General features: G+C 41.8%; 1 protein-coding gene across 4 annotated transcripts in view; it reads left to right on the forward strand.

Moving 5' to 3' along the window:
* Nucleotides 1-27296, forward strand: part of LOC126236470 (intraflagellar transport protein 46 homolog) — a 149120-nt gene that overhangs the window by 73643 nt on the left and 48181 nt on the right. For all 4 annotated transcript variants that reach the window (XM_049945798.1, XM_049945797.1, XM_049945796.1 and 1 more), the window contains one exon: nucleotides 23757-23985. In XM_049945798.1, the coding sequence (XP_049801755.1) occupies nucleotides 23757-23985 (229 nt within the window). The remainder of the gene's footprint in view (nucleotides 1-23756; nucleotides 23986-27296) is intronic.

Genomic DNA, 27296 nt, shown 5'->3' on the forward strand with positions numbered 1-27296 from the left:
TTGAGAACAGGACCACACTCGTCGCCAATAATGTTATTATTCGGTATAAGTAAAACATAACCAGTAGCCTGAACTCACTTTATTCCATGGAAGCACTAACAACTTGAACACAGTATTTAAGTAACATTCAGCTGGAACCAATTACATACACCACGACTGTAGCAACACATAAATAACTGAGGCTGAGCATAGACTGGGGCCTGTGACGGGCTCTGACAGTGATATCTCTCTCTCTCTCTCTCTCTCTCTCTCTCTCTCTCTCACACACACACACACACACACACACACACACATTGCGGTGGATGGGCACCACTGTTGCGGGCCGGCCGTGGCTATCCAACGTACATCCAGCAAGAGTCCTCTGATCGGTCCTCACTGGTGGCCAACCCAGTTACTGCTCGCTCGAAGGTTGACCCTTCACCTGTGGTCGAGTGGAAGGTCACCCCACGGCGAAGCAGGCGGTGAAAGACTTCCCAGGCAGCCGTATGTAAGGCCTCCATGGTTTGTCTGCGAAACAGGTTCCAGGTCCTGTCTGTGGCTGACACTCGCTGAGCTAGATGCTGTCGCCTGTCCTGTTTCAGAGGAAACCACTCAGCCTGCGAGATCTGGGAAATTGCAGAGGGTGGGATTATTGGTAGTTGGGAGCTCCAATGTTACGCACGTTATGAGGCCCCTTAGGGACTTGGCTGACAAGAACGGTAAGAAAACCAGTGTTCTCTCCATGTGCATACTGGGTGGAGTCGTTCCAGAGGTGGAAAGGGTCCTCTCGGATGCCATGAAGAGCACAGGGTTCAGCCAACTGCAGGTGGTTGCTCATGTTGGTACCAATGATGTGTGTCACTTAGGATCAGAAGAGATTCTCTCTGGTTTCGAGTGGCTAACAGAAGTGGTGAAGGCTGCCAGTCTTGCTTGCAAGATGGAAGCAGAGCTGACCATTGGCAGCATAGTCGACATGACCGATTGCGGACCTCTGGTACAGAGCCGAGTGGAGGGTCTGAATCAGAGGCTCAGACAGTTCTGCGACTGTGTAGGCTGCAGATTCCTCGACTTGCGCCAGAGTGTGGTTGGGTTTCGGGTTCCGCTGAATAGGTCAGGTGTCCACTATATGCAGGAGGCAGCTACATGGGTATCAGGGGCTGTGTGGCTTATACTGGGCGTTTTTTTAGGTTAGAGACTCTCGGGAAAACACAAGAAGGGCTTCAGTCACAAACGGTGCAGGCTGAACACAGGAAGAACGTAGCTACAGGAACCATTGGTATAACAGTTGTAAATTGTCGTAGCTGTGTTGGGAAAGTACCAGAGCTCCAAGTGCTAATAGAAAGCACTGATGCTCAAATCGGTATAGGCACCGAAAGCTGGCTAAAGCCAGATATAAGCTCAGAATGTTTGCGAAGAACGTAACGGTGTTCTGAAAGGATAGGCTACACACAGTTGGCGGTGGTGTGTTTGTTGTTGTCAGTAGTAGTTTATCTTGTTGCGAAACTGAAGTAAATGCTTCCTGTGAGTTAGTATGGGCAGAGGTCATTGTTGGCAACCAAAATAAAATAATAATTGGATCCTTTTACTGACCTCCCAATTCAGATGATACAGTTGCTGAAAAGTTCAAAGAAAAATCTTGAGTTTGATTTCAAACACATACATGACTCATACGATAATAGTTGGTGGTGACTTCAATTTAACCTCGATATGTTGGCAAAAATACATGTTTAATTCCGGGAGTATGCATAAAATATCATCAGAAATTGTGCTAAATGCATTCTCTGAAAATTATTTTGAGCAATTAGTTCATGAGCCCATGCGAATAGTAAAGGGTTGTGAAAACACACTTGACCTCTTGGCAACAAATAATCCTGAGTCAATAACGAACATCAAAATCAATTCAGGGACTAGTGAGCACAGAGCTGTTGTAGCAAGATTGAATACTGTAATCCCCAAATCCTCGAAAAATAAGCAAAAAATATACCTATTCAAAAAAGCAGATAAAAATTCATTTGACACCTTTCTAAGAGATAATCTCCACTCATTCCAAATGAATAATGTAAGTATAGACCAGATGTGACTTAAATTCAAAGAAATAGTCTCGGCAGCAATTGAGATATTTATACCAAATAAATTAACGAATGATGGAGCTGATCCTCCTTGGTACACAAAATAGGTTAGAACACTGTTGCAGAAACAACAAAACAAACATGCCAAATTGAAACAGACGCAGAATCCCCAGGATTGGCGATCTTTTACAGAAGCTCGAAGTTTAGCACAGACTTCAATGCGAGATGTGTATAACAGTTTCCACAACGAAACTTTGTCTCAAAACCTGGCAGAAAATCCAAAGAGATTCTGGTCGTATGTGAAGTATGTTAGTGGCAAGAAACAATCAATGCCTTCTCTGTGCGATAGCAAAGGAGATACTATTGAAGACAGTGCTGCCAAAGCAGAGTTACTAAACACAGCCTTGCAAAATACCTTCACAAAAGAAGATGAAGTAAATATTACAGAATTTGAATCAAGAACAGCTGCCACTATGAGTAACGTAGAAGTAAATATCCTCGGAGTAGTGAAACAACTTAAATCACTTAAAAAAGCAAGTCTTCTTGTCCAGACACTATACACATTAGGCTCTTTTCGGATTATGCTGATGCATTAGCTCCATACTTAACAATCATATACAACCATTTGCTCGACGAAAGATCTGTGCCCAAAGACTAGAAAGTTGCACAGGTCACACCAATATTCAAGAAAAGTTGTAGGAGTAATCCACTAAATTACAGGCCCATATCGTTAACGTCAGTATGCAGCAGGATTTTAGAACATATGTTGTGTTCGAACATTATGAATTACCTTGAAGAAAACGGCCTATTGACACACGGGCATCATGGGTTTAGAAAACATTGTTCCTGTGAAACACAACTAGCTCTTTATTCACATTAAGTGTTGAGTGCTATTGACAAGGGATTTCAGATCGATTCTGTATTTCTGGAAGGCTTTTGACACTGTACCACACAAGCGGCTTATAGTGAAATTGTGTACTTATGGAATATCGTCTCAGTTATGTGACTAGATTTGTGATTTCCTGTCAGAGAGGTCACAGTTCATAGTAATTGACGGAAAGTCATTGAGTAAAACAGAAGTGATTTCTAGCATTCCCCAAGGTAGTGTTATAGGCCCTTTGCTGTTCCTTACCTATATTAACGATTTTGGAGACAATCTGAGCAGCCGTCTTCAGTTGTTTGCAGATGACGCTATCATTTATCGACTAATAAAGTCATCAGAAGATCAGAACAAACTGCAAAACAATTTAGAAAAGATATCTGAATGGTGCAAAAAGTGGCAGTTGACCCTAAATAATGAAAAGTGTGAGGTCATCCACATGAGTGCTAAAAGGAACTCGATAAACTTCAGTTACACGATAAATCAGTCTAATCTAAAAGTCATAAATTCAACTAAATACCTGGGTATTATAGTTACGAACAACTTAAACTGGAAGGAACACATAGAAAATATTGTGGGGAAGGCTAACCAAAGACTGCGTTTTATTGGCAGGACACTTAGAAAATGTAACAGACCTACTAAGGAGACTGCCTACACTTGCTTGTCCGTCCGCTTTTAGAATACTGCTACGCGGTGTGATATCCTTACCAGATAGGACTGATGGAGTACATCGAAAAAGTTCAAAGAAAGGCAGCACGTTTTGTATTATTGCGAAATATGGGAAAGAGTGTCACAGATATGATACAGGATTTGGGCAGGAAATCATTAAAAGAAAGACATTTTTCGTTGCGACGGAATCTTCTCACGAAATTCCAATCACCAACTTTCTCCTCCGAATGTGAAAATATTTTGTTGACACCGACCTACATAGGGAAGAACAATCACCATGATAAAATAAGGGAAATCAGAGCTCATATGGAAAGATATAGGTGTTCATTCTTTCTGCGCGCTATACGAGATTGGAATAATAGAGAATTGTAAAGGTGGTTCGATGAACCCTCTGCCAGGTACTTGAATGTGATTTGCAGAGTATCTATGTAGATGTAGATGTAGACACACACACAACACACACAATCTGAGGCACCCTCTGTGGACGACATAGCATAGCTGCACGAGCAGCCTTTGAAAGTCCACGCACGCATCACTGCACATTACAATTTGAAATCTTATATTTTGTAACAATATTCACCTCTTAATAAAAGCTTCAGTTTATTCTTTCAGGTGCCATATTTCAATTAGCTATCTTAAGATCAGATGGTAATATATTGTAAAAAATTGTTTCTGTTGTATAAGGACTGCAGTCTGCAGCCTTCTTATTACCTGTAATTCTGTGAAAGTTTTCCTTCCCTGTGTAATGTAGTTATGATGTACATTACTATCCACTAAATTATGTTGGGGATGTAGTTTCAAAAATATGATTGCCTGCATGATGTCCGCCGGCCGGAGTGGCCGAGCGGTTAAAGGCGCTACAGTCTGGAACCGCACGACCGCTACGGTCGCAAGTTCGAATCCTGCCTCGGGCATGGATGTGTGTGATGTCCTTAGGTTAGTTAGGTTTAATTAGTTCTAAGTTATAGGGGACTTATGACCACAGCAGTTGAGTCCCATAGTGCTCAGAGCCATTTGAACCATTTTGCTTGATGTCTGTAGAGTAGATGGTGAGTATATTTTCTGAAAGTTTCTCTATTACGTTCTCTCTTATTTACTTTAGCTACCACTGTTACTGCCTTTCTTACAGACTGCTAGTGCTCCACACTAGATCTCAAAATCACACTGAAGACCTGGATGTGTCAGTCCGAAATATAATGGGTATTTCAAAATGAATATAATGGTTTTAAGGCTTTGTAACATTTATTACATTCAGCTCACAATTATAAATAATACCATCAAATGAAAGGCCGCTCAAACATTTTTTTGTATATACCTGTGCACATGTGCATGCTCTATTTCCTGTTTCTCACATTAGAGAGCTCAAGTAGCAAAGATAGACACAAATGAACAGAAAGCTCTTTGTGTTTTCAAGTCTGCATGTACTGAAGCTGTTTTACAGTGCAGCATGCATTCCATATTAAGTTCCATTGTAATCCTTCAAATGATAATAACATCCATGGATGGTATCATCAATTTGAAAATACCAGCTGTCTTTGCACAGGGAAGAGTATGGGATCTGTTCAAAAAATTCCGCAACTTTGTCCACAAATTTTTTCTATGTTTACCTTTCACTTGTTGTGCATGCTCTCCTATGAAATATTCTCCCCCACAGTTGATAAACTGTTCCCCATGCCATTTCCACTTCCGGATGCACTCTTGGTATTCCTCTTGCTGGATCACACAAAGTGCCATCTGCAAATTTTCTTTTATATTATCTGTTGTTGCAAATTGTTATCCTTTCAATGGAGTTTTTAATGTTGGTAATGAAAAAAGTCCACAGGGGCCAGGTCTGGAGAATATGGAGGATGAGGCAGCTTGGTGATTTTGAATTTTGTGCAATAGTCATGCACCAGCAGGGATGAATGTGCAGACGTGTTATCATGATGCAAGAGCCGTGAACTGCCTCACCCCATTTCAGTCTATTTCCTTCTCATATTTTCTTGCATGTGCCGCAACACATCCTGATAGGACCGTAGATTAACGGTTTGTCCCTATGACTCAAATTCATGATGAACTAATCCTTTAAAGTCAAAGAAAATTATCAGCATGGCTTTCACATTTGACCTGAGCTGATGAGCTTTCTTTGCTCTTGGAGAACCTTTTGCGACCCATTGTGAAGACTGGACCTTGGTCTCAATATCATAACCATAGACTCACATCTCATCACCAGTTATGAGTCCCTTAAAGAACATCTCGTTCTTGTTTGTGTGATCCAAAAGCTCTTCGAGGATTGTGAGGCAAAGGTCTTTCTGGTCTTGACTCATGAGCCGTGGGATGAACTTTGCGGCAACATGATGCATTCCAAGATGCTGTGTCAGGATTTCATGACATGGTCCAATTGGCAAGCACAATTTTGTAGACATTGCTGATATGAGCATCAGCGGTAGACGTCACATGGTGTCTTAAACGAGGGTCGCCTTTAACTTCCATCTGGCCATTTTTAAATTGTGTGAACCATTTGTAACATCGAGTATGGCTTAAGCACTCATCTCTGAAAGCTTCCTGCATCATTTGATGTGTCTCTGTAAGGGTTTTCTTGAGTTTCATGCAAAATACAGACACTGAGTTTCGTGCAAAATACAGACACGTAGCTCCTCTAACTCTGCCATGTTGAAATTCACAAGGTGTGACATTAAGTTCTACTAAATACACCACCGAACAGTAACAATGAAACTTCCAGCAGCTACACATTAAACACAGGCATATGCAGAGATGCCAACCACATTTTGCTCCAATACACTATTGGCGTGAAATTACGAACATTCCTGAATTTCTTGAACAGACCTCATACAGGATGATCAAGAATGAGTATGTTGAACGAATGAGACGGTCTTTCATATGTAGCCCCAAGAAATCATTTCACAAGGCTAGTCAAGAATTAGCGATTCTAGTGACATCTGCGTAAAGACTTTGGAGGCTGACAATGACATCCTTATCGTTTGCAGGTGTTACTTGTTCTAAAGCCTACAGACTACCATTTATGTTCCAAGTTTGCAAATGAAATGTTGCTGCATGAAGATGAAGATTTTCTGAATCTCATGTCATGTTCAGTGAAATGTCTGGTATTTGCCTTAGGGAATCATGGTCCAGGAAGGCTGAGGCCCAGTTTCATAAATACATGTTTGTACTGACCTTTTTTAAAAAATTTGGTCTACATGCTCTTTTCATGACAGGTGTTTATCCACAATTATACCAAAGATTTGAGTTTATCTGTGTAGCTAAGTGCCAGTGGAGATATAAATGGAGTAACATATTTAGATCATAGCTAAGCAGGAACTGCAGTGTCACAGTCCTCTCTTTCTTTAAAAGTAGCTTATTTGCAATATAGTTACGTTGACAATATTGTAATTGACTTCACTACTGCTGGCAGCTGGTTACATGTCACTGCCTCAACTGACAAAGGATGCGTCATCTGCATAGCTGAAGACCTTCCAATTTTGTAATTAAATTATATCATTAACTTACACGAGGAACAAAAAGGCCCTAATCAACTTCCTTGAGGCATGCCACATTTCAATATCCTGTATCTGGATTTAGTTGCTAACAACTGTTCATTTCTTTTATAAATTAATGCAACACATTGTTTCTATCTTTGAAATAGGAGGTAAATAGTTTTAACACTACCCTCTTATCCCATGTTCTTCTAGTTTATGCAGTAATTCACAGTATCTAAAGCTTTACTTGTATACAGGAAAGTTCCAGTTTCCTTGTATATTTTAATCTTTTTTGTTATTATTTCATGCTTAAAATTTGCTACTGCTGTTGTGGTAGATCTTCGTTTTCTGAAACCATATTGTAGATAGCTTAATAGGTTATGTTTGATGAAATATGGCTCAACTTGTAATATTACTTTCTGTAGCAACTTGCCAAGTTTGGAAGTTAATGGTATTGGTCTGTAATTTCTTACATCAGTTTTTATTCCCTTCCTATACACTGGTAGAATTTCAGTAATTTTTTAAGAGGTCAGAGATTCTCCATGGTAAAGGGAGGTGCTTATTCGGTGTGTCAGAGGCTTAAGCAACTCTCTTCTGCATTTCTTTAGTGGTTTATGTGAGATTTCATTGTAGCTGAAAAACATTTTAGCTTGAAGTTTTGAGATGATTGTTAGTAATGCCATGGATGAAAAAAGCTTGGCTAGTGTTTCTAATATTGCAACTGGCCACCTAGTCATGTAATTTATTTCTGCCAATTGTACTGAAATTTTGTATGAATTTCTCACACACTTCTTTTGGATCCTTTATTATTACATCATCATCATCATCATCTTTTAACTTCATACTATTTTCTACACAATGTTTCTGTTTCCTATGCTCCAAATTGTGCCTGACTGCAACTTGACATGTCTTCTTTATGGTAAATAGCAATCAATCTTTTCCGTTATTGTTGATATTCCTACCTGGAGTTTCCATTGTTTAATTATTTCTCAGGCTGTTTTATTAACACAACTGGAGTTACTTACATGACATGCATATTTCTGAACTTGAAGGTCAATCAAGGAATCTCTATATTTTTTTTGGATAGTTCATATTATGTTCATAATTTTGAAATTTAATGTCACTAAAGTATAATCTTTCATGTTCTCTTTCAGTTCAGTGATTTCTGGAGAGAAATTCTCAGCTTTATTATTTACAGCTTTGTCTTGTTCTTTTATTACAGGGCACATTTCATTTGAACTTTTATTGAATAGTTTATAAAAATTCTTCCATTTGTCATTCACACCAGTTGCATTGTATAATGGTTTCCATTTACTATTCCCTAATGCCATCTTAAGTTTATCATATAGTGACATTTCCCTTTATATTTAAATGTATCACTATTTGTCATGGCTACATTCTCTCCATCAGTTTTCATAGTAAGAGCTCTGTGCTCAGACAGTAAGGTAGTTTGGCTGTCTTTGCACTCAACAAGCTGATGTGATTTTGTAGTTATTAAGTTTATATCCACATGTTTCATCTTCCTTGTAACCCAGCTCACTCACTACAGGGGAATGTGGTTTAGTTTCTTCTAGTTGTTCAAAAGCTCAAGTGCTTTGCCTTACTTGTTATATACTAAACATTCTGGTAAGTTATTTTAACCTTATTTCCTAGAGTAGCACAATCACCTGTGTGAGTTATTTTGCTACACTTTTCTCTAAAAAGGCATCACTCTTGCCTTTGTGATTGAGAATTTTGTTTGAGCCATCTTTTTCTGTGACAATTTTGTTTATATTGTCACACAAAAATTTTTTGCATTTGTAATTTAGGTGCATTCCTGTTTGCTATGTAAGTGTCTGACCAGTTTACCTATGTCCACCATTCCAAACAAAGCATACACCTGTTTCATTTTAATGTTCATTTTTTGTACCTTCTTCTTGGCAAATGAATTGTACAGGGTTATTCTAAATAATGGACCCATTTTCAAAAATTTCTATGTATTCTAGTACAAATCCAAAATGAAAAAGCTTTATACCAATGAAAAGAGGAAGTTTCAAAGTTTTTGTGGGTGGTGGTGGGTGGGCGGTGATGGTTTCAGAAGCAGCCAGTAGAGTTTGTGTGGCAATAGGGCAGTCGTTCTGTTTCACTGTCAGTTGTGAGTGAGATGTCGACTGTGGAGCACAAGGTTTTCTGCGTTTTGAGTTCGTGAAAAGTGAGTTGCAAATTGCAGTGCAGCAGGCATTTTGTACCAAATTCGGTATGGAACCACCAACTCGCAGAAGCATTAGTTGTTGGTTTAAGCAATTTAAACAGACTGGGAGTGTGTGCAAAGGAAAAAGCACAGGCTGACCATGTGTGTCAGAGGATGATGTCTAACAGATTCAAGAAATTTTTGTGTGCAGTCCCAGAAGTCTACCGATAGAGCCAGTCAAGAATTTGAAATATCCCAACCAACTGTATGGAAAGTTCTGAGACAGCATTTGCTGTACGAGCCCTACTGATTACAGCTTGTTTAGGCTCTTGACCCCAATGACAAAGAGCAGCGTCTCACATTTTATGGTTATGTGCTATCAAAGATGGAGGATGACGCATTTCTACAGCATGTAATTTTTAGTGATGAAGCAATGTTCCACCTTAGTGAAAAAGTCAACAGACACAGTGTTAGCATAAGAGGTTTGGAAAATCCACATTCACCATTGCAACATGAAAGAGACTCACTGAGGATCAACGTGCTGTGTGCCGTATCTCGTACAAAGGTTTATGGACCATTTTTCTTTGCAGAAATCACTGTAATGGGAATCACATACCTGGACATGTTGGAACAATAGCTGTTCCCTCAAGTTATAGGAGATTACCAGGACTTCATTTTCCAACAGCATGGAGCTCTACCCCATTGGTACCACGATGTATGAGGCTTTTTGAATTACTCCCTCCCTCAGCGCTGGATCGGTCCCAGGGGACTTGAGGACCGGGCTCTGCACTTCCGGCCACCAAGATCTCCTGATCTTACGCCCTGCGACTACTCCTTATGGGGTTATGTTAAGAAGCTGTTTATGTCCTGCCTCTACCAACCTCTCTGAATGATCTGTGGAACTGAATCACTGCTGCCATGCAGTCAGTAATGGAATGCACTTTTGCGTGCGTGTGACAAGTTTGGCTACTGCGTCAATGTTTGTCGTGCAGCCAATGGTGGCCACATAGAACATTTATAACATTTATCACATTTCTAATTATTAAATAATTATTAAAAACTAATTAATTGCAAATTTTTACAAATTATTAAATTGATATCAAACATTATGAAAAAAACTTTGAAACTTCCTCTTTTCATTGGTATAAAGCTTGTTCATTTTGGATTTGTACTTGAACAAATATGAACGTTTGAAAATGGGTCCATCATTCAGAATAACTCTGTATATTGGGTCAACTTGTGAGGTAGCATTGTAACTATTATGTTCCAAGGTTTATTAACTTCTCAGAATTTTTTCGGACTTGTTAGGCAGTTTTGTGCCTTGTTACTTGCAGCATCATTGTTACTAGTTAAGCACATTATACACTCCTGGAAATGGAAAAAAGAACACATTGACACCGGTGTGTCAGACCCACCATACTTGCTCCGGACACTGCGAGAGGGCTGTACAAGCAATGATCACACGCACGGCACAGCGGACACACCAGGAACCGCGGTGTTGGCCGTCGAATGGCGCTAGCTGCGCAGCATTTGTGCACCGCCGCCGTCAGTGTCAGCCAGTTTGCCGTGGCATACGGAGCTCCATCGCAGTCTTTAACACTGGTAGCATGCCGCGACAGCGTGGACGTGAACCGTATGTGCAGTTGACGGACTTTGAGCGAGGGCGTATAGTGGGCATGCGGGAGGCCGGGTGGACGTACCGCCGAATTGCTCAACACGTGGGGCGTGAGGTCTCCACAGTACATCGATGTTGTCGCCAGTGGTCGGCGGAAGGTGCACGTGCCCGTCGACCTGGGACCGGACCGCAGCGACGCACGGATGCACGCCAAGACCGTAGGATCCTACGCAGTGCCGTAGGGGACCGCACCGCCACTTCCCAGCAAATTAGGAACACTGTTGCTCCTGGGGTATCGGCGAGGACCATTCGCAACCGTCTCCATGAAGCTGGGCTACGGTCCCGCACACCGTTAGGCCGTCTTCCGCTCACGCCCCAACATCGTGCAGCCCGCCTCCAGTGGTGTCGCGACAGGCGTGAATGGAGGGACGAATGGAGACGTGTCGTCTTCAGCGATGAGAGTCGCTTCTGCCTTGGTGCCAATGATGGTCGTATGCGTGTTTGGCGCCGTGCAGGTGAGCGCCACAATCAGGACTGCATACGACCGAGGCACACAGGGCCAACACCCGGCATCATGGTGTGGGGAGCGATCTCCTACACTGGCCGTACACCACTGGTGATCGTCGAGGGGACACTGAATAGTGCACGGTACATCCAAACCGTCATTGAACCCATCGTTCCACCATTCCTAGACCGGCAAGGGAACTTGCTGTTCCAACAGGACAATGCACGTCCGCATGTATCCCGTGCCACCCAACGTGCTCTAGAAGGTGTAAGTCAACTACGCTGGCCAGCAAGATCTCCGGATCTGTCCCCCATTGAGCATGTTTGGGACTGGATGAAGCGTCGTCCGTCTCACGCGGTCTGCACGTCCAGCACGAACGCTGGTCCAACTGAGGCGCCAGGTGGAAATGGCATGGCAAGCCGTTCCACAGGACTACATCCAGCATCTCTACGATCGTCTCCATGAGAGAATAGCAGCCTGCATTGCTGCGAAAGGTGGATATACACTGTACTAGTGCCGACATTGTGCATGCTCTGTTGCCTGTGTCTATGTGCCTGTGGTTCTGTCAGTGTGATCATGTGATGTATCTGACCCCAGGAATGTGTCAATAAAGTTTCCCCTTCCTGGGACAATGAATTCACGGTGTTCTTATTTCAATTTCCAGGAGTGTATATATACATTTTCCCCTTTCATTTTTTCCTGCAGGTCGACATTGGTAGCATGTTTCATACTTGGGCTTGGTTGTATTTATCACATTGCTTGTAAGTTCTTGCTGTTATCCTGTAAAGTTCTTGGCAAGTTTCTGCCATGCCATCCATGAAGAAAAGAACATTGTAACTTATATGCAATGGATTTGTGGTACTGTTGACTCAGGTGGAGGCATTTCCAGTATATTGTAGGTAAGCAGTCATTCTAAAGGTCTCACTGTCTTCCTTGTTCTGCCCTTTGTATGTACATAGCATTCTCAGTACTTGCTGAGATGCTATCTGTTGTTTAGGAATGCAGTTTTTAGGTGTTCTAGTTCTACTTGCAGGTTATCAGCATCTGGAATGGTATGCGCTCAGCAGACTAAGGTCTTCAGAATGCTAATAGTTTGTGCTGGATGGTGGTAGCAAGTAACCTTTAAATACAGGTCTGTATGAGTGGGCTTTCAAAATACTGAATTTTGAAGTGTGCCATTGCATTTACATCATGCCAAGATGTATAAAACAGCAAACAACCTTCTTTCTCCATCCCATAGTAAATTTTATGGTTTGATGTATGGAGTTCAGATGTTGAAGGAACTCATGGAGATTGTTGTAATCATAAGGCCAAACTATAAATGTGACATCGGCCTAGTATTAAGAAGACATAGTTGAAAGTTACCTTTCATCCCCCATCAAAAATCTCAGAATTTTTTGAATCTATAAAAGACGACATGGAGTTGCGCAAGGCAGGTGTTTTTGTCTCCTCCAAGCCAGGAAGTCTGCTATCGCTAAATACTGTATTTCTACCGGTCGTTCAGTCAGTACATTGAAACAAAAATTGTGGCCCATATGGCAAACTTTTGGAGCTCCACCAGAGGTAATACGACTGCCTGAATACTTAATCAACCAAGACAGCAGTCTCCAGTTAGATTCTGCATGGAATCCTCTCATAGAAAAACTTCAAGCTCTGCTATTCTGCTACTTTAACATTTGAAGAAAATTGGTGTGATATCAGTGAGGGAAGCTTTTGCGGCAAGCTTACGGCGCAGCACACTGATTTGCAGTAGAAGTGCATGCACTCGAGTGGCGCATAGAGGACTCAGTGTATTTTCACCAATATTCACCAGAAGTCAGAAGACCCTGCGCCAAAATATTGTGGCAGCAAGTAACAGAAGCTCGGGCTTAAATTTGATGGAACACACCACAAAGGCTTTAAATTTAACATTTTAAACTGTTGTGGCCTAATTTGTTGATCATTTTACTCATTTGCACCTTTCAGGCAACATAGTAATCTACCACCAATAAATATTTTGTGCATAACTGTCACTCATTTGGAATACAATACGTTTTACTTACCTACAGAAGAATTTAGTTTTTGCAGGGTGATATGTCTTCAAACTCACTGTTTCAGTTATACAAGAAATTCCAATGTTAGGATCTTGTATCCTTAACCCCTTGGATAATTTTCTGGGTACATGTGAGGTCTAAGTGTGTCATATCTGATGTATAAGTAGGCTGTTTCAACAAGCTGTGCTTCACATTTCCATTTTTTTCTCATTGTCAGAGTGTCTTTGTGGACAAATACTTTGCCTTGATAAAATATGACCTTTAGTGTGTAAGCAGACATATTTCTAAATTTCCACAATGAATTTTTTGCTTTGCAGTTGTGTGTGCACTGATATGAAATGTCCTGTCATATTAAAACTGTGTAAATAATTCATCTCCACAATGTCCTTTCTTCCAGGAGTACTAGTCCTGCATATTATACAGGAGAACTTCTATGATGCATGTTATGCAGGAGAACTTCTGTGAAGTTTGGAATGTATGGATGAGGTACAGAAGAAGTAAAGCTGTGGGTATGGGCTGTGAGCTGTGCATGGACATCCCAGTTGGTTAGAATTCCTGCCTGTGAAAGACAAAGTTCCCAAGTTTGAGTCTCAGTCTGGCACACAGTTTTAATCTGCCAGTACATTTCATATCAGCACACACTCTATTGCAGAGTGAAAAATTCATTCCGGAAACACCCCCGCCAGGTGGTTGCAAGCAGTGTCTCCATAATACCCTTTTTTCCCAGGAGTCCTGCAAGCTACATAGGACAACTTCTGTGATATTTGGAAAGTAGGAAGTGAGGTACTGGTGGAAGTAAAGCTGTGGGGCAGGTCGTGATTCATGCTTGGGTAGCTCAGCTGGTTATAGCAGTTGCCCATCAAACACAAAGGTTCAAATTTCAGCCTGGCACAAAGTTTCAATCTGCCAGGAAGCTTCATCTTTGTAAATATTTTTCCATCCAGTTAATCCAGGGTATATGTAACATTTGACAGTTATTACCCTTCGCAAGGTAATTAATAAGAAAAACCTCTTTTGTATCCCAAAAAACACTGCCTGTAACATTTTTGATTCAAGGCTACCATCTTTCTTCAGCTGCTTTTATTACAATTTTGTTTCTGTCATTAATTGGTGGACTTACATGTAATCCACAATAAAAAGCAATGTGTTATCATTCAACAAATGTGGTAACTATATTACACATTCTTGTAGTTAATTCTTCATGCAGATATGCCATAATCATTCTTCTGTTCTTCCTGTGGTACAAATTATTTATGCACATTTAATTGTCAACTGTCCATACATCTGTGGCTGTGGGATGCCCTTTGTGTGGATCTTTTTTGAGAAAAGTTCAGCCATACTTGAGGTCATTTTATAATCACTGAAAATGAAAGTGTTCACCAACACTGGATGAATTTACATTGATGATAAATAGTACAAAATATGGACTTTATGATGAAATGGTATTCTAGATTATCCATTTGAATGTACGCATAAAATGTTGTTAGTGTAAAAATTTTTATGAACAAAATTTTTCCACTGTTCAAGTTAATACTTGTAAACTGTTATGCAATATGAACTAACGTAAAATTGATATCGCTGACAAAAAATTTTCTTTTTGCCCTTGTATGTGTAAGTTTCCAACTACTCAAGATTTTTAACTTTATCAGTGTGTTCTACTATAAAACTTGTGCAGTCTCAATTAGCTACTGTAAATATATAAAGAGCAGTCAAATGACAATGAGACAAAGAGGTAAAAAGTAAGTACAATGTTTATTATTTCAAAAGTAATCACCATAACTGTTAATATATTTGTGACGATGTACTACAGCCCATGTGCAACCCCCCCCCCCCCCCCGCCCCCTGTCCTCCCATGTCTTCTGCTTCAGCAGATAAGTGGATAAGCCACGAGCAAAGGAGACCTAAGTAGTGGAATCTCTCTCCACCATGCACTGCCTTGCTGCAGCTCTGGGGTTTTGCTGGAAACAAGCATACAATGGAAAGAGCTCCATGACCTGCACTTCCCACACCAATGCCGAATGACTGACTGACATGTTCGCCAAAGTGAGACAGTGTTTCACAGTGAATGTCAATTGTGCTAAGTGAACTTGAAGAAAGGACTTGCCACAAGGTGCAATAAAGGTATTGTGGATATGTAAAGGTGCAGAGAAGATGACACCATGAAGTCTCAGCCAAACATGTTGGCACAGTACAATGATTGCTGGCATCTGCAAATCTTACTGAGCTACTGAGTGCTAGTGACAGTGCATTACATTTTTGTTCATACGGTATTGATGTTATCATGCCTCCCCCCCCCTGCAGTTTCACGGAATCAGTAGGCAACTTCCATATTACGGAATTGTCAATAACAATCATGTTGTAGCGGATAGTGAGCCCTGGGTCACATGACTGTGTAAACTACGATACACATTTATATTAATCAATTCCATGCAAGGCATGCTTGTCAACCCTTTACTTTTATTCATTGTATTTGCTTTGGTGTAGGATTGCTGTATACAATTTTTGATATTTACCGTTTGTTACTTTCTGCTCACTGCAACCTTCAGTTCAGTAAGGCTACCATGTTCTGTCGGAATTATTTTCCCTGTATCCATTTTTATAGCTATACAATTTTACTGTGTTATTGTTCTCCTGTTAATTTTCATGTAATTGTGCTCTGTCCCAGTAAAGGAACTGAAAAATCAAGAAAAGCACTTTCCGTGTCCTGTTCACTGCATCATGCAGCTGTGTCACACAGCCATCCCCACCCCTCAACCTGCCCACCATTCCCATTGGATTGCGCCCCCACCGATAGCAGCAAACCCCCATTGCCCCCTCCAACCTGCAGGCACAGATGGATAGGTTCCAAATGTTCCTAAGCTGCTTCATACAGCTCACAGACGTAGCCACCACAGAAGCTCACACACTTTCTCCCACCCTGTCCACCTGCCCAAACAGCTGTGTACTTGTCACTGTTCAACACGCATGAGCCATGTCTGCGGTTTGCTTCTGCAGAGGCAATATTCAAAGGCTCTTCCATCGCAAATGACCCATTGACGTTTGCCTTACTGTCACACTACTATAAGAGTCAATTGTTGAGGAGGCATGCAACATCATTGCAAACCTGCCACAGTTCAGCAGATTCAATGCCCTAAGCGCCCAGCAGCCATGGCAACTTGCTGTATTGGAATTTCAGCACACGTGCAAGCTAATCTCATTGGAACAGTGTGTGACATGTGACACTTGCATCTCTTCCAGCACATCTGTGGCTGAATCAGCACTACTACCCGACAGGCTGGTAATAGCAACTTGGCGCATGTGTTTGCCTTCATGGCCACAATACACATGGCATTAGCCACACTGGTGTTTCCAAGTGTCAATGCAGTAATCACCACCACTGACAGGGTTTTCAAAACCCTCGACCCACACATCATCACTGCCACCATGCAGGGTCGTGACACCCATGCGCATGGTTACGCACTTGTGCAACCTGCATTGTCCCACATTCAGCCAGCCCTCAGGCCCTCTGCAGACATGGCATAGCTAATTGCCAAGATGATTAGTAAGACGAGCAAGCTCACTACTGCTTTGGAGTGCATTCATCCTCCTCACACACCACCCATTGCACCCATTGCCCACCTCTGCCTAGTGTTGCATATGACAGCCAGCTCGCACACCCACACAAGTGCAACCCCCCCCCCACCCACCCTCCCCCTCCCGACCAGCTCATTATGGCTGTGATGTGCTTGGGGCCAGGAAATATTGCTGGTGATAGAGATGTTACAAAGTGCCATGCACCACGTGTATAGGCTCCAAACACCAACAGCAATCAGCAGTAAGTGCACCTGGCTGCTCCTTGATTTCACAGTGCCTATGTGTCTGTTATCATGGTAACCTCCACTCCTGAACATCCTGCTTCCTTGACACATGTTTGGACCTTTCTTTCCACCCCAGCAGTTACTATACTCTTCTGACTTATGTCCACCTCCCCATTTACTCTTCACTGCAACTAACAGCTCAGCCATCACAACCGAATGCTCCCATACTTGATCCATGAACCTAGGCCTTGGTAGAGATTTCCCATGTACCTATACCCTGGCCACATTACAGACCCCACTCTTGGCATCAATTTTATTTCTCATTATGGCTTCCTCCTAGACCTGGGAAACTGTCTTACTCTCAATGCCACCTCCCATCATTCTGCCATCGTTCTGCCCCATGTCAGTCCTGTCCCACCTCCTTCAGCTCCACCAAACAGCTCTCCTAATCTGGCCTTTTTGCCAACCTCCTCTCGCCACATTCCCTGACCTCACTCACCTCTCCAGCACTCCCCATGAGGTTCACCGTGACACCTGGCAATACATTGCGTTGATGCCGTGACCACTGTTTTTCTGCATCCCTGCTGCCTTCTTCTCGACAAACAAACAGACGGCAGGCTGATATCGAGGCAGCAAGTGCCACAGCTTTGTTCTGACTCTCCAAGAGCCTGTGAAGAAAGACAGTATGTGGTGTTCATGCAGGGACTTTGGGGTGCCTAACTCCAGAATGATACCCAATCGTTATCCCTTTCCACTTTTGCATAGTTATAGTGATGATTTATGTGGTGCTACCATTTTCAGCAAAGTGGACTGTGTAAAAAGCATTTACACAGATACTGGTCACTCCCCAGGACACAGAGAAGACAGCTGTCATTACACATTATGGCTTCTTCAAGAGTGCCTTCATGGCATTTGGCCTCTGAAATGTCGTCCAGACTTGGCAACATTTACTTGACAATGTCCTGTGTGGCATTTTGGGGTGTTTCAGCTACTTGGATGAAATCCTGATTTATTCATATGATCTTGCAAAGCACTGCCACTGTTCTGGGAGGTATTCCTTCATCTCCAGGATGCTGCTGTCATTATTGACTTCTTCTGCATCTACATCCATACTCCGCAAGCCACCTGACGGTGTGGCACAGGATGTCACCCGTGGGCTCTTGACCCCTCGATGAGAAGGTACGGGTTGTGTCCCACATTGCACTACATACAAGAAACTGCACAGGGTCCTCAGGATGGCGAATTTTTTCAGGCACCACCTAAAGGACGCTGTGAGTGTGCAAGTGCCGCTCATGGTCGCACTCCATGGTGACCACACAAAAGGCAACAGGCCTCTTCCCTGGATGGCACATATTTCAAGCAGTTTTGAACAAACAAAGCATGACCTCTTGAAAGCTGCTCTTCTAGCACAACCCTAACTGACTGCTCTGCTTGCAGTTGTTGACTATGCAAGGCAGTCTGCCTTGGGCACAGTCATCCAACAATGCATTGAAGGGACTGCTTGTCAGCTCCTGGCATTTTTCTCAGCAGATTGAACTGAGATGCAGCAGCATTGGGCCACATATGATCACTAGCACATCACTGCGTATGAGGTAGTTAAGTATTTCCATCCCTCAGTAAAGGAGCGCCATTTTACCAACCACCAGCCCTTAACAACAGGTTTCTGTTGCAAACAGAGCACAGAGATCTCACTCCACCAATTCTGACAGCATAGTATATCACAAAGTTCACCACTGACGTCTGTCAAGTGGCTGGAATAGACAACATAGTCACTGACTGCCTTAACCGCTCATGCACCCTTACTGGCCTCGTTGACTATACAGCCCTCGCTACCACCCAGGTTACCAACCCCAAGCTTGTATGGCTGCAAAACAATATAAATACAGATCTCAAACTGCAACTGCTCACAATACCGTGCACCTCTGCCATGCACTTCACATTGGTTTGCAGAGTATTGATATAGATGTAGATGTAGATACCAGATGCCTTCGAATCCATCTTGTGTGACGTCGGTGCCAGGAGTGACCATCCTTTGAGCACGTCTGCCCCTACCTTCCCCAAGACTTTGTCAAAGTGACCTTGAAGCACTTGCATGGTGTAGCTCACTCTGCCATCTGTGTGTCTGCCATGCTGAATATCCAGCGCATCTGCACCTACTGGACCCATGCCTGTGTCCCGTGCCAGTACTCTAAAGTAGACAGGTACATGTATGGTCCCATCACCTCTCTGCCACAGGTAAAGCATTGCTTCTCCCACATCCATATGGATGTTGCAGACCCTCTTCCATCATCCAACAGCCACCAGAATCTCTTTGTAGACCCGTGGATCTCGCATTTTAGGTGTTCCCGCCACATCACCACTTATCATGGGCAGCATTTCACATCTTGTTTATTTAAGACACACATAGCAACTTGCAGCACACTAGCGCACTTCGTAATGAGCTGTCACACTTCCTCTAATGGTATGGTGGACCAATTACACAGGTCTCTAAAAGCTGCCCTCACATGCCACTCTGCAATCTGGTTTACTACTCTGCCTCTATTCCTCCGGTGGCCCACAAGGTGCATTTAGGCACATCCACCACTGGATTTGTGTATGGACAGCTGCTCACCCTCCCATGTGACCTCATTGAGCTACACACCTTGCCACCCATGACCTGCATCCCAGCCTTCATGCAGCAGCTCCATGAGTCAGTGGTGTGCCCGCACCTGATGCCTCCCAGGTGACACAACAAATGCCAGCCCTTTGTGCACCAGGATCTCAGCACATGCACACATGTGATGCTCCAGGTGGACACCAGCCCACTGCCACTCCACCCACAGTACTCAGGCCCACGCCTTTTACTCTCATGTGGCACAAAGGTGTTCTCCTTGCGGCTGAAAGGCACCGCCACCAAGGTCCCGACTGATCATCTGAAGTTGGCATATACGCTCGACCTCCTGAGCCCGTGCACACACCCGGCCATTGAGATCAAGGTGGCAACAAGCAACGATGATGGCACCTCGACCAACACTGCCAATTCATGTGGCAGCTTGTGGGACTCAAGGCTGGAGGCTGCCTTGCCATTTGCCCAGCCAACCAACCCGACAGAGCTGCCGATGACATCAGCTAGCCCACTCTCGTCGTTGGACCTTTCCTCTGCTACTGCACCTGAGTCATCAGTTGAAAACACCATGCCCCCGTGGCTTTTGTAGACAAGATTAGTGGGGAATACATTTCTCACACATTTATCCCACTGTGAGATGAGACAGGTTTCTGTTGCAGAGCACAGAGATCTCACTCCACCAATTCTGACAGCATAGTATATCACAAAGTTCACCACTGACGTCTGTTCACTGTTCACTGTTGCCTATGGAACCATGATTAAACTCAGGTATGCGCATCTTCATCTGAAGCAAATTGAGGGCAATGGATGCCTTTCTTCAGGGCACCAAAAATATGGAAATTGCATGGGGAGAGATTGGGGCTGTTTGGAGGATGTGTAAGGACCTCCCAGCAAAACTTATGGAGTATAGTCAAAACAACCTTGGCAACATGTGAGTGGGCATCAAACTGTGCGTTACATCTTTATTTATACTGTGCAAGCCACCATTCGGTTCAAGGCGGATGGTATATAGCATGCCAGAATTATGTTCCCCTCCCTTTATCAATTTCAGAAGGTACTCTGGAGGAGAGATTGTTGATACCCTTGTGTATAAACCAAATTTCTCTAATTTTACCATTGTGGTAGTTAAAAACAATCCATTTTGTAGACAGTAATATATCTCTTCACTCATTTTGATTTGCATTTCATTACAATTTTCTAACATCGTTATCTTCCTGTATACAACTACTATATTCATTTACCAGTATATGTGTTTATTTTGTTCACCACAATATATATGACAGTGCTGTAATAGTATCCAAAAAATAATTATAAAATTTCAGAATTTTGGATTTAAATTATAAAGGAAGGAAAATGGAAATGCATTACAATATAGAAATAATGCAAGGCAATAGTAACATTTTGTGCTAAAGAGAGCTGTTGTTTGTATTTGGGCAGAAAAACGAGGAACCATAAATGAGAAGAATGTACAGGTGAATGGAGAATAAGAGATTTATTTATTTAATCATATGGCTAGGGTCCCCCACCGGGCAGGCCATTCGCCGGGTGCCGGTCTTTCAATTTGACGCCACTTCAGCAACCTGCAGTCGATGAGGATGATAGGATGATGATGAGGACAGTACAACAGTACAACACCCAGTCCCTGGGCGGAGAAAATTCCCCAACCCAGCCAGGAATGGAACCCGGGCCCAGAGGATTGACAATCCGTCACGCTGACCATTCAGCTACTGGGGGCAGACAAAGAATAAGAGATGAGGATAGTAAGGGAGTACCAAAGCATCTGAAGGGTAACGAAGTGCAAGAGATTATGGAGCTGATGTGAAAGCCAACAATTGATGGGATTTGTAAACTGAGAGTAAGTGGACGACTGGAATGAAGCATATGCTTCCCATTTATGAAATCCTGGTTTGTAGTGAGTAAGAGAAAGTATCCAAAAATCTCTTACTTATTGAAATATGTTTTTCAGCTACAATCTTCATACTGTAAACAAGACTGTTTTAGAAGATACCCATAGCTCAAATTGTTTGTCTCTATTGTTTTTTACTTAGAACCTTATTATTTTCATTGTGATGTAGAATAATTAACAGAGAATTATGACAGTGTCCTTTCACAGATAGCATTCTGCATGATAAAATGCATCTGATGTGTCATCGGCATAAAACATGAAATATCATAAGTATTTATCTCAGATTGATGGCAGTCATAAGGCCTACAGACTACATGTCAGGCAAATGATTTTACATGGTATTTAGTGAGAATGCTGCAAAAATGATCAGGCATTGGTTTGAATGGAAAAATTGTAGTACACTAAAGGAAATTATAGTCTTAACAGAGAAACTGATGGACAGATCTTTGACTAAGACTGTATTAGTTTTCCTTGCGTTTGGGAGTGGATGAGTCAGTTTATAAGCAGCTAAGATTACATTAGCTGTTTGTTTTCAATTAACATTCCTGGAAAAAAGGAAACAGTAGAGAAAGACTTTGCCACTGATTATGGTTTGTTTCCAGAATCAAGCTATCACTCTGAGGTGGAGTGCTTGTGTTTATAACTTCTTGTGAGCTTTTATAACTTTATCAGAAATTCAAACCTTGTGTGGACCAAGATTGGCAGCCAAATATTTACATTTTACGTTGGACACACCATTAGCTGAACCACCCAAGTTCACATTGCAGTACAGCTCACAGATTGAGTCAGAGAGATCTTGTAGGATTTTAAGAGCAGTGCCCGGACATCTTAAAGCAGTATGAAGTAATTTTCGAACAAACTGGAAAAAACCGTTTTTGAAGATTAGACCATTTCTGAGTCAAATATGAAATATTTGTAATCTATTAGTTGTCTGTAGCTAATGCCTAGCATGACAGTCAGGTAATTATAAAGTTGTTGGTTTGTATCTCACTAGTACAATATCTCATATTTATCTATCATAAATATCTCATAAATCTCATATTTACTAACAAATAGAAATGTTAATTAACAAATACAGAATCATATTTTTAATAATAATAATAGATTTTTATTTTTAATGACTAATTGCACAAAAATGCCAGTATTCACAATGAATTAAAATTTAGTGCAAAAATACAAATGCCAAATAGAGAAATAAAAGTTTTTTTTATTTCTGGAGTTTGAACAGTTGTTTAACGACAAGGCATTTCATATTCCTGTATCAAATGTTGATTTCCTTTAAGTGACCAGTAATTAAAAATTACAAAATGTTATTTTTTAGGAAAAAATATGATTCAGTATTTGTTAATCAACATTTATATTTGTTAATAAAGATGGGATTTAAATAAAAAAAAGTGTGATTACTAAAATCTGAACCACGAACTTTACAGCTATCAGGCTTTCATGCTACACACTCAGTTACCGATGGCTATATTATTAAATTACAAATACTTTGTACTTAACGGTACATGGAAACCTTCTTATCTTCAAAGACGGTTTTTTTTATTGTTACTTCATACTACCTTAGGAAATTAAGTCCAGGTAATGATCTGATAAATATGGAAAAAAGTAAAGAGGGTCAGTTCATAAGGCCCCCTTGTTAGATACATTCTGGTGGCACACAGTTTTCATTTCTCAGGAAATTACTTTATGATCTACACTATGTTGCAAAGTAGTGACATGTGCCCCAGTCTGTAGTCATCAGTTTTCTTACATTATGTAATTACAAATTATGCTGAAGCAGAACAGTGTGCTTAATTCTATGCCATACAGTACACACAGAGGCACAAAAAAATTCAGTGACCGAATTTGTTAAAATTAAGAAAATTCATGATAGTTTTATTTTTACTGTTCTTGGTAAAATGGGTAATTCAGAAGACTGCAATTTTTATTACATAATTTTCTTATCTGATTACAATTTAGTTGAATAGATATAAAATATCTATTAGGTTTATTGCTGTCAGTGATGAGTTCCTTAGTTTAACTTATTTGCATTTCATAAATTTGTTTTAGGTATACACCTCAGAAGGTAGAATTGGACTTCAAACTTCAACCATTTTTACCAGAATTCATTCCTGCAGCAGGAGACATTGATGCATTTCTGAAGGTTCCGCGTCCTGATGGCCAGTCTGATGGTTCAGGCCTTCACGTTTTGGATGAACCATGTGCCTGCCAAAGTGAACCTGCAGTTCTACACCTGCAACTACGAGCTGTTGCTAAGCAATCATCAGGAAGTGCTGTTGTTAGTCTTTTATATTGGCTATTAATCATTAAATCCTACAAAAATATTTATAATTCAATTATACAGTGTAACAGTATTGTCTTGTGAATATAAAAATAGTACACTGATTTAATTTATGCAACTATGTGCACAGTGTGTAGGGGGAATTAAAGGGCTATGGAATAGTATTTTGTTGGTGACTTAAAAAATATTGTATCTAGGCTACAAATGGCAAGGAAACACTGAAGAAAACTCTCAAGATTTTGAAGGAAATTTTGAGGCACTTGTGATAATATGCAGGCTCATCAGTTACTATAAACAGGAATGACTAATATTAAACAAAATGTGTGATGTAGTTGAGTCAGATAATTCAAAGTCAAGGAAAAGGAAGATTAACAGCAGAAGATCTGTGTATTTATGGTCTGTGCAATTATGTTACTAGTTTGCTGAAAAGTAGGATCTGTAATCAGAGTGTTGATGCCTATTTTGAATACTGTTGTTTCCTTGTTGTTTTACATGCAAACAAATAGTTAAAGTAACCACCTTTTCTTAGTAACTTTCCGCATATTCTTTTGCCATATGTTGATGGTGACTCATCGTGGCATTGGCTCTGTAAGTCACCTGGAGCATCCCAACATTCCCACAGAATGCTGTAAGCAAAAAAAAAAACTAATGCACTTACCATGACCATGCTTGCCCGTGAGGAACAACTGCAATTGTACCATTTTATCCAGTGTACAGGTTCCTCCCAGATTCCACCAGCTTGAAATGTAGCCTACAGATAAGAGGGATTCATTACTCAGAGCTCCAAGTGCAGTGTGCTGAACTATACCTCTGGAATGGATGAAATTGTTCTGTGACCCAGTCAATTATTATTCCAACATCAAACATACAATCCTGGTGTTCCAGCACCAGTGTCGATCTATGTGCTTTGTAATGTGCACTTAACAGAGGTAGTTATGTAGCAGCATTATAAGTAGATAAGAATATGATAATTATAAATTAGCAGCAATAATAATAATAATAATAATAATATACTTACTAGACTGTAAACTTCCATTACCTGTATCTGAAGAATCAGAATCATTAGTATGAGATGATTCATCTTCTCTCAATGTCTATGGTAAAAACTCTTCCTCTGAATCGTCAGGAAAAAGTCCGCCACCATCCTAATCACACTCCGTAACTCTGCAAGAATCTCTTCATCTCGTAAATACTCTTTCCGTTTCCTTTCAATCTTCAGCTCACAATCACCTTTGAAAGGCTGATTCTTACAAGGGAATGATGAACAAGGTGAATTGAGTCCATTGTTGTCCTTTCATATGGCAATAATATGAATGAAAGTAAATTAGTGCACTACAGAGTAAAGTAGCCAAGGCTTGAGAATGCATGAAATAATATATGGCATAACTATAAACAAAATTATAGCTTTTTTCTAAAGGGGTCAATATGACCCCTCTGGACATTAAAGGTAAAACTGAAAAAAATGTGGTAATCGACTAGGCAAAATACGCTGTTTTTGAATATAATGAAAGTGCATGCCATATGCATAAATGTCATGAAAGTAAATGTCGCTTGAATAATTCTTCAAAACGTAGCTAGCACTTAAAAACCGAAAAGAGTCATTTTGACCCCACTGGGCATTCAGGTATTAAACAACACTGTCAGCACAAGGCACTGTGCAGGATGATGGTGGTTCAACAAAAGCCAGGGTAAGGAACCCTGCAAGAAGAAATAAAAACTCCCTATGCAAGTCTGTGTAAAAGGAAGCAGGAAGTCTGAAACTGCATAGAGATATGCATAGGGAAAAAACACAATACACAACAGGTGTGAGTCGCTGATGACTGAGCACACGGAAATGGCACAAGGAGCAAGGCAAGGTCCACAGTGGTTGAACTTAGCATTAGAACTGCCCCACGCAGCTTACTGCCACCAGCAAGTAAACACTTCTGTCAGCAAGGTCAGCCCATAACATGCATTGCGTGCAACCCCTGTGGCAGTTGTCCACACTGTTCTGCTGCAATAACCATGGTAGGGTACTAAATCCCTCCCATCTGAAAAGGCCACATGAGGCTGAAAATGGCCAGACTTAGGCTTCAACATCTGGTACAGAACTGGAGAAAGAGCCTGAGACCTGGGCAGCAGATCAACCACTAAAGGAGGCAATACTAATTCCACTTTCGCTTCCAGAGTGGAGGACAGATGCAGAGGCAGAAGCTGTGATTGGTCCAGTGGCAACGGCAGTGCTGGAGGTGATGTGGCATCTGCTAGTGAGGAGGCTGAGACGGAGGAGGTTGCATCAAAATTTGTGAACTTCACATCAGGAGGCATGGTAACTAGCCTAGCAAGGGTCTAAGGCCACAGGTAAAGGGAGGATAGTGCAGGGTGCAAATGAGGTGGCAGTGGAGAAGCATACTGCTGCAAGTGGTAAACTGCACCTGGAACAATGTCACGAACACCCTTGCTGCTCAGCTGACTGAAAGACTGTGGCGGCGATGACCCAACAGGGTGCACATACAACTGATTTGCATGCCGTGTCAGCTGCACCTGACCGACATCCTTCACAAACAATTTGTGACCTTTGTTGCCCACCTGACATCTGGCAGCCACCCCTGGTGCTGGCTGGAAGACCGGGCCCAAACGGCAGCCCCAGTGGGAAAATGTTGTGAACCACGGTGGTCTGGGGTATGCGACTCAGGGTACAACAAAACCAGGAGCCCACAGCAGCTGCCACCCATACAAATATTCCGCTGGACTTCACCGATTGACCATTACTGCCTGGTCATAACCAAAAAATTCAATAATCCATTGTATGAAGAGGCAGATACAGACTTACTGATTTGGATCTTGACTGTGTGCATGAAGTGCTCCACCTCTGAGTTAGAAGCCAGATAAATGGACTGGTATTCAGATGCTGAATAAAGTTGTGCATGCAAAAGTCTTCAAATGCCTACAACGGAAATTGCTGACTGTTATCAGTCACAAGGTTCCTACGTGATCCATAGGTTGCAAAAATGACCAATAACTAGTGAACAGCGCCAGCCAACAATATGGAGGGCAGCTTGGCTATATATGGGAAATTTGAAAAAGCATCAACCACCAACAACCACATGCTGTCCAGAGATGTACCCACACTGTCCCAAGGGTGCTCTAGGACTGGACAGGGAGAAAGCTGGGACAGCAGTGCAGCCTGTTCTGTCCACAGGCCCTACAAGCCCACACAAGATGTTTGATGTCACAATCAATCAGCATCTAGTAGACACAACATCATGCCCACACCTTCCTATGAGCCATAGCTCAGTGTGACGCAAGCAGCAACTGGAGTATGCAGG

This window comes from Schistocerca nitens, chromosome 2, assembly GCF_023898315.1.
Source record: "Schistocerca nitens isolate TAMUIC-IGC-003100 chromosome 2, iqSchNite1.1, whole genome shotgun sequence".
NCBI lineage: Eukaryota > Metazoa > Arthropoda > Insecta > Orthoptera > Acrididae > Schistocerca > Schistocerca nitens.